The 15,386-nt window shown below is 39.6% G+C and overlaps 1 protein-coding gene across 11 annotated transcripts in view; it reads right to left on the reverse strand.

Annotated features, from left to right (window-relative positions):
• XYLB (xylulokinase) overlaps positions 1-15,386 on the reverse strand; it is a 134,708-nt gene that overhangs the window by 117,976 nt on the left and 1,346 nt on the right. For all 11 annotated transcript variants that reach the window (XR_002435424.1, XR_002435423.1, XR_002435422.1 and 8 more), the window contains exons 2-8: positions 13,829-13,911; positions 12,874-12,943; positions 11,680-11,760; positions 9,326-9,412; positions 7,783-7,911; positions 6,435-6,500; positions 4,147-4,219 (exon numbers count right to left, since the gene is read on the reverse strand). Coding sequence is in view for 6 of the 11 variants with exons in the window: in XM_021387898.1 (XP_021243573.1) it covers positions 4,147-4,219; positions 6,435-6,500; positions 7,783-7,911; positions 9,326-9,412; positions 11,680-11,760; positions 12,874-12,943; positions 13,829-13,911 (589 nt within the window). In the remaining 5 variants the exon portion in view is untranslated. The remainder of the gene's footprint in view (positions 1-4,146; positions 4,220-6,434; positions 6,501-7,782; positions 7,912-9,325; positions 9,413-11,679; positions 11,761-12,873; positions 12,944-13,828; positions 13,912-15,386) is intronic.

The following is a 15,386-nucleotide window of genomic DNA, read 5'->3' on the forward strand; positions in this document are numbered from 1 at the left end:
TCTGAAGAAAAGCACAAGCCTGCCATACTCCCTCCGTATACCCTACTGCTGGTTAATCATGCACAAATAAGCCAACATTATCAATTCCCAGCAGCCTTTTTCAGATTAAAAGCATTTATTTCTAAAATATCTATCCATACAGTTCAATCCTAAGCATCACCAAGAAGGTCTGGACTCAGTGCTTTGCACAGCACAGACACCTGAATAAACCAAGCCAAACAGCAGGAAATTTATATTTAGTAACATTTAAAATACAATTAAATTTGGTAAATTCAATCCATCTCATTTCACGCAAATTAAACATTTAAATTATGTACCAGTTAGTTCCCTTCTCCACTGTTAAAGTCACTACCACCAAGAGAAGGAAAGATGACGACTCAGTCCAACTTCCCTTGGTTCTCCTAAATCCAGCCATTCCTCCTGCCTAGGAAACCTGAGTCCAGCATCACCACCTGCACTTCCAAGAGACAGAGGGAGTCAGCAACCTCTTCCCAAGCCTCCCAGGCATAACAAGGCTGTCTAGGAAGAAGTAAGCAAAGCTAGAAAGTTTCCTTGAAATGCTCCTGATCAGTGAGCAAGGAAGTCTAACTTCATTAGAGAAAGGTTAGCTGTCATTTCCTCAGGGTTTTTTGTAGGTTTTTTCTTGTTTGTTTTCTTAAATCCTTCACCCCCATACCCTGCAAGCATAAGGAAACATTGAACCAGCATTTTCCAACGCAGTTTTGGAAGAAATAAGGAGCGCTTCCAATCTTTCCTCCATAAAATAGGGAAAACACTAACATTTATGACTGAAAAGGTCTAAGCTTATATATAAACTGAAACAGCACTTCAGTTTTATTGACTGGTAGACACAGTTGCACAGACTACATTATGCCCTGATAAAAGAAAGATTAACTAATTTACCTCACTCTCAAAAACTCACTTAAAAGATGTGAAACAATTATTTTTACAAGAACAATTAACCTATTGGCTCAGATTCACCCTATCCAAATACAGACATTTGAAAGAGAAACCAGAGAGCTGGATGTTCCCTAGAACTGCTTCCTCCTTCAATTACACAGGGAGCAATGCAATGAGCTCCTAACTCAAGCACCTCTGGTTATGATCTTGATCTATGCCACTTTGAGAAAGAAAAGTTAGTAAAAAATGGCTTGAGCGCATCATTGTAAGTTTAACATAAAAAAGTAATAACATTAAAAATATGGAAGATCAACAACAACAACAAAAGGCAACCCCTTCAACACGCCACTCCAAATGCCACCCCATCAGCAATGAGGAAGGTCAACAGCCAAGTCCACAGTCTGGTAGAATAGAGGAAAAAGTCAATACATAAGCGAGTAGAATTCAGTATCCCACTGCAAGCATCACTGACTTAATACGAAGTGGTCAGGAGCACAACTGGGACTTGCTAACTTCTACTGCTTATATGATAATACAAAAAAAATCACCACAAAGACCAAAAGACACCGACTAACTGGCTTCATTAATCAACAACACAAAGATCGGTATTTGCACACAATTATAAACAGGTAAGTGCATTTGTATTACAGCACTCTGGATTGCCTTTTCATGAGCTCAAATCATAAGCAGCGTACCTCTGCTGACACCAACAACCTACATCAAGAGTAAATTCAGCACACCACGCTTCCTTCTGAACAGGTTTCAGCTCAAAACATCCTAATTTGACTGAACAACAGAAGCAAGTATGCTAAGCTACGATTTGCCTAAAGCTTTTAGAAAAGCATTTCAAAAGATAAAGCTTCCCTAGGTCAAGAGCTGTTCTTCAAAGGTGTCTTCTAAAGAAACAATGCCTCAAGCATCCAAATTATTATTTAAGTCCCAAACGTATCTTTCTTTTAACTTGCACACACTAGAAATGAAAATCATTCTCCGTTCCACCAGAATGTAAATGGATTTCTTTTAAATCAATCATACAAAGTGCACAGCCATTCATAAGGAGCTCATAAGGTCCATTTGAACCTTATGAGATTGAATCTTTAAGAAGAAAAATTCCTAAAACTGACTAGCACATTCCCTACAATAACATGAAAATTTTAAGGGAGAAGTTATCGTGCAGAGCTAAACAATTTGACAAGGTCTTTTAAAGGCAACATGACCTGAAGTTAAACCTACAGAAATGAAGAATAGGTCTATTTATATGAACATTATTTTGAGAGATGCATTTCAAACTACAGTACACTGGTGCAATGTAAAAGATCAAGTGAATTGCAAGAAATCGCATATGACAAGCAAACAAGCTTTTCAGATGGATCCAAATAACTGCTGCATACATTATAATTACATTTTATTAATGACATTAGAATCTCTCATTACATTAACCGAAGATAAGGACGTACAAGACAAAATATAGCTTATAACACCAAAAAGTCTTCTGTATTGTAAAGAGAACTGCAACATCCTGCTTAGTTCCCTTATCTTCTTTCACAGAAAGATTTAATAATCTTACATTCTCTGAACAGTAGATAACATTGATTCAAGTTATGTAAATATCCAGAGGTGGAACAGATAGGCTCTCCTTAGAGCCGTTCGAAAAATGCAACCCATTTTCTATGAGAAGTTCCTAATGAAGCAGATATTCATTTTCTTCAGTTTAAAATGTTTGGGATTTCAACCAAACACAGAAATTTTCCCGCTCCAAATTTTAAGAAGTGCACATTACCAATATTACACAACCCCAATAAAACAGTATGACCAAAAAACTTTAAAAAGCTAAGATTTTAATGCTTGTATTTTTAAGCAACACTTGAATCAAAATGAACACTCACAAAAAATATCAAAAATCAACACATTCCTTTGCCAGAAGAATGCATCCTGAAGCACTCACTGTCTCTGTTTGAAACACAGGACACGGAGCTAGCTTTGTGGAGGTTGGTGAGCAGCCAAAATGCTCAGTACTCGGGCCTACTGAGGAGCAAAGCAGCAATACTGGGGACAATAATACACACATACACACAAATGTAGCTGTGAAAATACATGGCTAACAGGACAAGATGACAAGATGACTGATGTAGTGATCACACAATTGCTTCAAAATAAGAATGGATTGTCTTGCGATTTTTAAGGTCTCAAATACTAACGGGAGATCTAGTATTGAATAAGTTGACCGTTAGCTAAAATTGAGTTGTCTTGCTTCTTTTCTATGAGCTTTGATGGAACAACAGAGAAGAAAAAAAGTGAACTGGTCTTCACACGTGGGTGTCACCTACAGCTCTACAATGCAAAATTTCCTTAGAGAATCTTTTTTATCTAACCTTCCAGCTCTGAAGTATATCTTCTCTTATTTTCAGAGAAGGAATCAAAACCGCTATTTAGAAATAATAGCACAGCTCCCAGGAAGAAGGCATTGCTTGTAACTGCCATTTTAAATTGCCATTTAAAAGCTGGATAACGGAGATAACACACAACAGAAAGGAGAGACGCTGGCCTAGTCACTTTTTTCTTTGTTATGATGAATAGAGCAATACAGAAGGTTAGATTATATTTTCTCAAATTGAGCTTACCCTTATTTTTTTAAGGGGGGAGGGGCTTGGTTTTGCTTTTCCTCCCGTTCATTCCAAAAGAATATTCCTACAAGATCCAGTTAAATGGTAGGGTCAGAGGGAGGCAGATAATCACAGTATTTGTCTCGTTTGCATCCTGTGCAACTCAGAGCTAAACCAGCAAAAACGAAGAAGTAGCATCAGAGCTGAGCTGACAACATTATCAAGAGTAGCAACAAACTGAAAGGATAACAGGCAGAAATCGGAACATGGGAAGTTCCATACTGATGCAAAGAAGAATTTCTTCACTGTCAGAGTGACAGAGCACTGGAACAGGCTGCCCAGAGAGGCAGTGGAATCTCCTTCTCTGGAGATACACAAGACCTGCCTGGATGCCTGTCTGTGTGACCTGCAGGGAACCTGCTTTAGCAGTGGGCTTGGACTCAACGATCTCTAGAGGTCCCTTCTACCCCCTACAGTTCTGATTCTGTGAATTATCTAGCTTAAAAACTAATGAAATTGCCGTTGAAGTTTAAAGACTGAAAATAAATGGCAGAGACCCTGTCCCGCTTTTATATAACGTGGGAATAAAGAGGAAAATTGCCTTGCTAAATTGTCACTACCAGAAAACCCCATACGTACTTACCATCACTGTAATCAATGGGTGCATAAGCTCCTAGGAAAAGGGAAGCTGCAAAGCTACTAACCAAAGAGATCCTCTGAAAGAAAAAAATAACGTGAGACAGATTCCCATCAGTACTCACTTCAAAGAAAGAAAATTACTAAGTAATTGGAAGCAGCAAATGTTAATGAATGCTTAATGTTAGGCACAATACACACAGAAGTACACCTCGAATGTTCTATATTCCTGCTGAAGGAACATGGCAGATATCAGTTTAAAGGTAACCCTATGATAAAAGCTGTTATTAGCTTTGCATTCTAAAACATGCAAAATACACCTAATATATTAGCATATTTTATGTTATCATGAATTAATTCACAACTGTGGTACATTCCAGGATCTCATTTCAAGGAAAAACACTCACAAGAAGAAAAAAAGGATGTCTGGATGATCGGAGAAACAGCCACGTACACTGGTCAACCTGGAGTGCAGGACTGCAGGGCAAGGCTCTGACAGCACATTCATCCGAGCTCTTACCATCCTCCTGCCAGCTGAGACAGCAGACCTCCCAGGAGTTACTTCCAGGAATTGGTAAGCTGAACTAAACCAGTATCTGTAGCTCTCCCTCAGGTTATGTTCCAGCAATACATTAAATGCCACAGGCTCCTAGCACCGGCCCTAAAATGTCCTGGCCACGTAACACAAAGCACCGATCCAACATGAACTCACCTCCTTTTCAAGTCTGCTGGAGAAACTACTGAGTTAATCAGCTACTGCTGAGCTTCCTGCAGGATTGAGTATTATCTGCCCCCAGAAGCTGGCATAAAAGCTGAAAAATTCCTTATTGTGCGCTCTAATTCAAAAGAATTACGATTGTCACCCTACAACTAATCAGAATCAAATCTCTACCGATGGAATGAGCCAGCAGTGACAGGGGTTTTGTTATTAATGACCATGAAACCACTACTCTGGACGTCATTCAGAGATGTGCTATAGCCAGAGCTCTAAGAGATAGTTATAATGGCCAGGAAACTTAATGATGCACTTGCTCTTCATGTATCTCTCCCCAAGAATATATCACATTGTGCTTAGATAACAAAGGCCTACCTTCTGTGGTGCCCCAATGGGCACAAGCTGCCTGAAATGGAAGGAAAAGGATGAAGTTAAACTGTGAATCAGCCAGTTTATCAAACTGACCTAGAGGAGGAAAGGTGTCCACCTTCCACATGCTACTGAAGCTACCAAGCTGCTAAGTGTTTTTTGTGGGTTCCCAAGAGCAACTCCAGCAGAGACATTTGTGCTAGAACACAGCTTCTTGCACATCCTTTTTTGTCAAAAAAAGTGGTATCAGTGCCATCAGCCCTCAGTCTTAGCTCAGCCTGAGCAGTTCTCAGTTACCAGGGACTCACCCCCCTCCCACCCTGCCAATAACACATCTTTCTCTAAACTTATTAAGCTTACAATAAAATTGTATTAGTCTTCTGTTTCATTCCAGCCTTCACTAGCATAGAAGGCTATATAACGAAACAAAAAAAGTAGGTAGTCAAATCTGCAGCTCACTTCCCCACAAAACTAAATATTTCATCCAGGAATTAGATTTTTAAAAAATTATGATCAATACTAACAAGAAATGCAGTAATGTAGAAGTACAAGCAGTCAGACTTCACAGGTCAAGACGATGGGCATATTCTGCTCACAGGACAGGAGCCTCTCCCTTGTTTACATCATATTTGCATGGAGGTTTCACCTTGTTTCAAACTATTTTAGTCACAGCTAGATGCAGACTTAAATTGAGATAATGGAAGTGTACATGACTCCTAAAAATTAAAAATCAGAAGGAAAGTAAACAATGTGATTCATGTGTATTAACAAAGTAGCTCCAGAAGGGAAAAAATCTGAAAAAAATCTGGAATTGATTGCAGTTTTTGTTCTGCACAGCTGCATGGATGCCATCTTTGCATGGAAGAACCACCACATTTATGTATGCACATAGCCAGTTCTCACTATTAAAATTTTATCTGTGTGCTTAGTTATCCACTCATATTTGAACTACTGTATATACAACCTACTGCCACCTAAATGAAAGTATGTTATAGAGCTTATTCCACAAAGACAAGATCCAATGGAGCCCACTGCCCACTGTCTAATGACTAACAATTTAACAAAAAATTAAATAAAAATCACATAATTTTAATCTTAAGCAACACAAAAGTAAAAATATTTTTAGGAAAAAAATCTGACATGTCCACAAAACTCCCCTTGAAAGATTTTTCAACTGTGATTTCCAATAAGTATATTCAAGTTGAGCCAACCTCAGTTTGCGCGTAGACCTCGGGATTCTGGTTGTGAATCTTTGCTATCTGGTTTCCTGTAAAACGCTGAGAAAGAAATGCAAATGCTTAGAAACACAAACCTTAAATGGAGTCAATAATCATTAACTCTGTGTAATGAGTTCAGTACATTGCACTTTGGATATTTAATTTGTCTGATGCATGATGAAAGTCAGTACACAGCAGGCAATCTACACTAAACAGGCTATAACACATAGTCTCATTATGAGAATTTTGCTCACCTTTAAAAAAAGCCTGAGAAAAAAACATTACTATTTATAATTTACACTTCAGGAATGACAGTTCAGTTGAATGAATCACTCTTACTACATGCCCAGGAACCAACGCTATTCAAATGCTGCCTTCAAATTCTTGAAAAGGTTTGGGCTATCCACCTTCTCTGTGAGGAAGGTAAATGGGAGCAGGCAGGAAGTTTCATACTCAAAGAAGCAATGCCAGTAGAAGACAGTAACAGTTATGAGAAGAATTATTTTTGCTCCATATAATATATCAAATAACAAAATTCTCCCAACATCGCCTTCCAAAACCTTAACCTTTGGTAAGTTAAAAATAAACTGTTAGTAGCATACAAAGTGCTATTTCAAACACTGGCCATAAACCTTGCATGATTCAAAACCAGAATCAGCAATGTGGGAATTTAGAGCCTTACTTTATGGAACTAACAGTGAGAGCAGACAGGTGTCAAGATGCCCGGAGGGCAGCCCCACTCCCACTCCATAACTCACTGTCACAGTTATAAGAGAGTGCAGCTCTGAGAAGATGAACAGAGTACTCCCTGATAGAGCCCCAAACTTCTGAAGCTCACTTTTCTTTGGTTAATAGCTGCTTGTTAAGCCTTCAGAGAACATTAAAAGGCCAATCTAAATTACAGAAGTAACCTAAAGCAGTGATCCCAAAACACTGAGTCATAACCCCAAGTCTGTAACACAAACTGAATTGTAATCCCAATGGAAACCTGGCTACACAGGAGCTCCCAGCAGAGAGCTGGGCCCTGAGACTCTAAGTGTGGACACTGAACACCACGTTTGGGAGCCACTGGCCAAGAGCAACAGTTTAATCCGGCCTATTCCTGCACTGCTTCTTGCAGTAACATTTCTAGTGTTTTGCCTAATTCCACTTGAGAATTTCCACAGGAAAGGATTTCCACATCTTTCTAAGGCTAGTGCAAAGCATAGCATTGCTGGAGTTTCTTCAGAAACACTGAATAAAACCAACTCTTATAGTTAATGGTTGATCACGATCTGCTGTGATACGACAATTGTTTCTGTCACAAAACTCTGCTGAGGACCTTCTTGTCATTGCTTCTTACCTCATAGGCTCGAGAACCAGTGATATTTGCTAAGTGCTGTGCTCCTCCCACGGCATTCTCCAGAGCGCTGCACTGGGAAGCTGTGCTAGAATCCATCCAGATGGGGCTGTTACTGACAGCAAAACAAGCCTGGAACAAACAATTCTTTAAGAATAATATCTGATCTCCAAGAAGTCCCTACTGGAACAATAACAACACAGCAAACCAAGGTGTCAGCTCACAGGTCAGTTCTCTGAAGCCCTCTCAGTAACTACAGGAAAGCAGACATTGGACAGTATGCTGGTCAGCAGTGGAAAGCCTAACCCAAACTTTACACCTGGGGGAAGCAGCAGGCTTTATTTGCTGGTACATCACACACACTCCTGCAGCAGAACGTGCTGTGGCAATGTATCAGTACATTCCTTTGGTGGCCAAAGCCCCAGGATGTTTTGTACAAGTTTAGACTCACTTTGTAGAGCTTCTCCCTGAACAGTTAGATGATCTTTCTAGAGCTTTTCTAACAGATTTCTCTTCAGTGATTGGCGTAATCTTTAAGCAATACAAGCGAGGCTTAGTACATCACCAGACAGCATTTTAATTCCCTTTCCAAGAGTTTTGCATAGATAACTCCAAAATTAATCATTTAATAGATCAGCTTACACAAATGCCTCCCTTTCAATACACAACTGTTGTTTCTGATCTGAGATTCACAGAATATCCCTAGTTGGAAGGAACGCACAAGGGTCATCAAGTCCACCTCCCAGCTCCACATAGACCAACCAAAATCCAAACCCTATGTCTGAGAGCAAATGTCCAAAGGCTCCTCAAGCTATGGCAGCACAGGGTCATGCCCATTGCCCTGGGTGAAGAACCATTTCCTAATACAATCTCTTCCCTCTCATGGCTGGCAATGCTGGGCCTGATGCATCCCAGGACATGGCTAGATATTGATTTTGAAATAAGGAAATAATTTCAAAAGGAAAGCTGTTTTCTCCCTAATTTTCAAATACAAATTTGACAAGTTTATGTTCAAAACATATCAATCCTTCCCCCAAAAAAGTACTGAGGTTCAGCAAAGTACTTGGTAGGAGTTTCTCTCCTCATGGCATTATACTAATTTCAGAAGAAAGCATAAATTAATTTTTTAATAGATATATTGTAATGAAAACTCAAGCACTGCAAGGAAAGTCCAGCACAATAATATCCTTCACTATTTTTTTTTCTTTTAATACAAATCTTCAAAAACCTGCAATATTTACAGGTTGTTTACAAAAATGCTATGTTTCCATAAAGAACAAACAGGCTGTAACTCTGACATAAAGAGATTCTGGGATGCCTACTGGCACCTGCAAGCTTTTAAAACAGTGTATACTTTCACTCAAGAGAACGGGAAATGTCAGAAGCCCTGGAGCTGAAGGAATAACCTGTACATCTCACTTTATGTTGCAGGGGCATGCAACTCAGACAAACCAGAAGAAAGGTTTGCAGGGAAGAAAAAGTGGTACATCAGAATCAGGAAAAGGACAGTGTAGCTCTCCTTTCAGAGCTCTTCCATGAACATTACCTTCAGTGATTGATGTAGAGGCAGCTCAGGTGATACATTCTTTAAGATTTGGATGCTTCCTTTCTTCCAATACACACTTCCATGTTGCTGTAAGAAGTGCAAAAATACAAGTTGGAGATAGCCTCCCAAGCTGCAAAGTTCATACCCTGATCTGAATTTGAAGCTCTTAGGGACAGAGAACTCTCTCCAAACTAGGAGAAAGAAAAATGTATCTTTTTAAATCAAGTGCCTCATATTAAAGGACTATTTGAGACTGAGGAAAACAGAAAACATAGGAGTTGAGACAAATATGATCTTAAACTATAGCAACTTTTAGTGGGAGCTGTTATTACACTACTAATCCATGGCATTAGCTATTTCTTTGAGGGCTCTTTCAGCTGTAGCCAGAGCTCCACAGACTGGTTGTTTCTGGCTGTTTCTGCACAGCCCTCAGATTCCTCAGTAACATGCCCATCCCAGTCACTATTAACCAACTGCATAATATTGAAGAAGTCGTTCAACCTCCAACTCTCAGAAGCCTTCCTAAGGCCAGGCAGCTCTAGTTGTTTACCTGTAGATCACCCAAAGCAAACTATAAGGCACCATTCAGTGGCCCACTAATGAAGAACCTCTCAAGCCCACAATTCTTGACCCACAGTGTGATCCAGATTGTATCAACATTTCTGCTCCAGTTCTGCAGACAGTGGGTTGGAAGGCAGAGTTAAATGAAATCTGTTCTACCTGCAAGAATCTGAAGGTAGCAATTCCAAGTTATAGAACCATAGAATGGTTCTAAGTTGAAGCAAAGGGAATGCTGGCAGTTTGGAAAACCATTTCCTACTTTCACTTGAGTAAGCTGTGCTTGCCTTCCCTAACTTCTATTTCACTGAGGAATTCATAACAAAGTCTTGATGCAGGTTATTATTTTCAGACACTTCGTTCCAGCAAACAATACATGGAGATCAAAGCAACAATTTAATCAGCCCCAGATCTACTTAACAAATAACCTAGACCTCGTGTGTCAGAATTAGCTATGACTTCAGTCATGTCCTCACTTTGATTACAATTTTAAAATCTGTGAAAGGTGTAAAAGCTTCTTCGTTTCACCACCAGAGTATTAGGAGACAAGCAAATTAACTAATGACCAGGTTGGGCTTTACAAGTCTGAAAAAAAAATTACAAATGGCAGAATAAATCATGTAAAGGCAGAATATTTGTCCCCATTGCAAAGATTACAATTTTTATTTTGTTCCTAGGCAAATCTCTGTCCTAAACAATAAAAACTGTGCTCAAGACTTTACTATGCCTTCAGCAACCTCAGCTAATCACTATTTTTCTACCCTGTTTATACAAGCACCTAGATATGCTTACATTCAAAGTTATCCCAGTCATTTCAGAACTGCATGTATAAATCATAGAATGGCCTGGGTTGAAAAGGACCTCAAAGATCATCGAGTCTCAACCCCCCTGCTGAGTGCACAGTTGCCAACCACTAGACCAGGCTGCCCAGAGCCACGTCCAGCCTGGCCTTGAATGCTTCCAGGGACGGGGCATCCACAACCTCCCTGGGCAACCTGTTCCAGTGCGTCACCACCCTCTGTGTGAAAAACTTCCTCCTAGTACCTAACCTAAATCTACCCTGTCTTAGTTTAAAACCATTCTCCCTTGTCCGGTCACTACCCACCCATGTAAACAGTCATACCCCCTCCTGTTTATACGCTCCCTTCAAGTATTGGAAGGCCACTTTGAAGTCTCCCCGGAGCCTTCTCTTCTCCAAACTAAACAAGCCCAGTTCCCTCAACCTTTCCTCATGGGAGAGGTGCTCCAGCCCTCTGATCATCTTGGTGGCCTCCTCTGAACTCGTTCCAAGAGCTCCACATCTTTCTTGTGCTGGGGGCCCCAAGCCTGGACACAGTACTGCAGATGGGGCCTCACAAGAGCCGAGTAGAGGGGGACCACCACCTCCCTCTCCCTGCTGGCCACTCCTCTTTTAATGCAGCCCAGAACAGAGTTGGCCTTCCAGGCTGCCAGTGCACACTGCTGGCTCATGTCCAGCTTCTCATCCACCAGGATCCCCGAAGAATTTAAGGAATTTAAACAATAGGAAGCCAGCTATTTATGCACTATACTGATCTAAACAACTGCACTGTCTCATCCTCCACTCTCATTACCTTCTATAGCTTGCTCCATATGCTTCAGGTTTTAGTTTCCCTTGAGTAACACGTGTCTTTTAATGGATGCTTATATGGAAGCTTGATATTACTTCATGTCTTTAAGATCCTCTATTATATAACTATATAAAAGAAATTTATGACTATACAGTATGCCTTCAATAGAGTTTATGGTAAGACTGATTTATCTCTTTGTAAACTAACCTGGCCAGCCCCAGACAAAGCTCTGACTTGAGAGAAGTTAAAGCCCGAAGACTTCATCTTTTCCAAAATCATATCCAGAGCCTAAAAGAACAAACAGAATCAAGAGTAACTGTAACAAGCTACCAAATTATGCATACACATAGTCCTTGGAATTAGAGTAAAATCATGTCATCACTTGTAAGAGTTCATTGGCAGGTAATGAAAAATTAGCTAATGACTATGGACTTCTCAAGAAGCCGCATAAATTAATTTACTAAGTAGGAGTCCATAAAAGAAAAGTTGAATCACAAAGAGAGGGAAAAAAACCTTTAAACAAGCTGAATCACAAAGAACCATTCTTTGAAATCTAAATAAGAGGCAAGATTCAGAAGATTCCAATTCATTAAAAAGCAACTATTAAAAGTGCCGGACACAAAATATGATTAACTTCTTCTGTTCTTACTTTTGGAAATCTAGGAAATTTTTAATGGTGTGCAAGCTTGCAAGCCATCCTACAAGATGCTAAAAAAACCTCAATACCACCAACTCCAGCATCTGATGAAAGTACACTTTTGCACTTAATTACCTAGGTTACTTCTGCTCTTGCTCTATTTTACTAAAGTTTAAAACCAAAAATCAGTCTTCATATAGTCTAATTCAGATTAGCATTTCTCAGACTTTCTTGACAAATAGACCATTATAATGCTTCAAAATTTCCCAAGAAACCATATATTATCATATACCTGTATCATCATATTACTAATTTAATAAGTAAACTGTTTCTGTTTATTATGGTTCCACAGACCACCTGCAACCAATTTACCAAATCTTCATGTATTATCAGATAGAACTATAGTGGATCGCCATCTGGGGATTCTGTGACCTTTTAAATGTCTTTAACTATTCAAATCACAATAGTACCAAGCGAGAGCAAGAGCTGCAGGAACTGCTTTTAAAACAGCAGAGAGTGTTATCTGTATTTCAAAATAAATGCCAGTCAAGGTGGCTGGGAATTACTAAATAAATTGCTCTTCAACCACTTGCCATTTGAGACATGAATTGGTTAGCAAAGTTCAATCTAAAAAGACAGTGCAAGTAACTTGAATGCTGCAAAACCACAGTTAAGCTAGGCAAAGCTTCCTATAACAGAAAAGAAGAAGCTGAACCATATACTACAAATATTTCCAGAAGGCTGACACTGTAGCTTATTCATACCTTGACCCACATTAGCACAGGAGAAGTGACTGTCAGTCTGTCACTGTGAACATGGGCTCCACCTTGAGTCCTACAGAAAAACACTATTTTTTAGTTAATTCAGTACATTTTTCCCTATCAAAGTTATTCAAGGTTATTAATGACCAAAATGAACTTGCAGGTTTTTTTTGTTAAAAGCAAAGAAAAGATCAGAGTTTGAAACCTGAAAAAGTGAAGGCCAGATCTTACGAAATAGCATTAGAGGAGTATGACCCAATTGCAAAGAAAATAAATTGCAAGGAAGGACTCTGGTCCTGATGTAAGATCTGTGATAGACTCTAGTGCTGACACTGTTCATTGGCTCCACACAAGTCACAGTTATCTCTAGGTTTCCTGACTGTCACCATTAGTGACTTAATTCTAGAAGACGAAATTTTTGCTGTTATAAAACTATCAAGTTAATAAATGTACTTTACTAACACTTGTGACCATAGTGGATGGAATTTGTAAATTCTCATCTATAAATCAGAGTTTATACTTTCTAACGTGCCATTTGGAGCCACTGAATTTGTCTTCAAATGCCTCTTTAATTCCCTCTCACACAACTCATTTGCTGTTATCACAGCATTCCATCCTGACGCAGAGGTGGCGCTTACTTCCATGTCCCAGAAAGGAACAGCCACATTCAAAAGTTTGAAAGTCCCAAAAGAGATAAAAAATACATTGGTTAGTTTACACATAATACCTTAGTGTGAGAGGGTCTTCCCATTTCGTCTTCCTCCTCTTGGGAGCTCTTGCCATACTTACATACCAAGGTGAGAGCACATACTTCCCTTGCGAGGTACAAAACATGAACACAGCATGAACTACTTCCATGCCTCCACACATACCAATGAGAGCAAAGTGGGCAACAGACCCCTGTCTCAATACACAAAGTTCTAAACAAGGTTATCCAAGAAAAATACGAAAAACTTACTTAAATTCCGGAAGGTCTTTATCAAAATTAACATTATCCTCATAAATGACTCTCAGATGTTCATCAATAGCAATGACTTTCAGCTAGAAGAAATAAAACAGGATGTTAACAAAAACCGTCTAGCACCATAATTAGATAGTACTGATAATTCATTTATAGTAATTCAATTCTCAGAGATGAAAAGGTAAAGATCACCCCAATCCATACAAATGACTATAAGCATGGACACAATTTTACATGAAAAAAGTCACTGTGAGAATTTACAGCATGTCAGTTATCCAGCAACACGTTTATTTGCTTGCATTTTCCCCTACATTTTCTCTCTCTCTCTCTCTCTCTCCTCTTAACTACACTAGAATGAGATGCAAGATAGAAGTTAAAAGAAAAAGCAAAACAGTAAATGAGTTACACCATTCCCAGCTTGCACCACAGTAACACTGTGTCCAAGGAATACAGTATCTTAGGTTAAAGATATCATATTTTAGGCATGTTTTTCTTAAAAGCTTCATCTTACCCAAAAACTTGACGGACCTTTAATACACCTTGAGGACCCTCCCTCACCCCTAAAGAGGGAGTAAGCTGAACTCCATCTGGAAAAGCTCAGAGGGCATTACACAGCCACACACTTAGCTTCTGCAGCCTATGGAAAGCAACATCCCAACCTCAAGTCCATCAAGCTGAGCTTTCTTGCAAGCACTGGCTAGAAAGTACCACAAACCTTCCCATTCTAGCTTTTCTCAAGTTCATCCAGTGCTAAAGAAAAACATTAACAATCTCAAATAAAAACAAAAATGTAGTTCACATCCTGCATACATTTTAACAAAGGAGAGAATGCAAGCTGCTGCTAAACGAACGGACTGAAAAGAACTACAAAGACCAAGTCATCCCAAAGAGCTGTATTCAAGTAACAAAGCCATTACATTTGGGGATAGGTTATTTAATTTTAGCTATAGTAATGTAGGGCCTCACTTATGCATGAGAACAACTCATTACCAAGTTGGTGCGCTGTGCTAGCTTAAACATGGCTCTGACCAGCTGCAGCTTAACTGGCTTTCTGCTTGCTATGTACTCCCTTAAAAATACTCAGTCAACTTAATATGAGTAACCTGCATGTGTCTTTTCAGCACAGCTATAATGAAGTGACTTACTTATACATCTATTGGGTAAACAAATTTGGGCTCATACGCAGCATGGGAGACATCTCTCTCTGCAGTATGGCTGATACCAGACTATGCTGACAATTCCAAAATTTCACCTGGGGCACTCAGGTGTACAGTTCTACCAATACTGACTCACATCAGAATGCTCAGAAACTTGGATTTGGGCACAGTCCCCAGGCTGCCTGGTGGAACAGGCTGAGGGGCTTCATGCCTGCCCACATGTGCAGGCACCAGCAGCATCCAGCTCCTTTTACAGTGCCAACATTCAAATGAGAGGTGGTAGGACAGATGTACAAAAGGGCCACAGCATCCCCTTCCAGGGCAAAACAGAACCATTAAATCTTGAAAAGACCTCTAAGATCACCAAGTCCAACCTCAACCCATCCCAACATGCCTAC

The sequence above is a fragment of the Numida meleagris genome, chromosome 2 (assembly GCF_002078875.1).
Source record: "Numida meleagris isolate 19003 breed g44 Domestic line chromosome 2, NumMel1.0, whole genome shotgun sequence".
Taxonomy (NCBI): Eukaryota; Metazoa; Chordata; class Aves; order Galliformes; family Numididae; genus Numida; species Numida meleagris.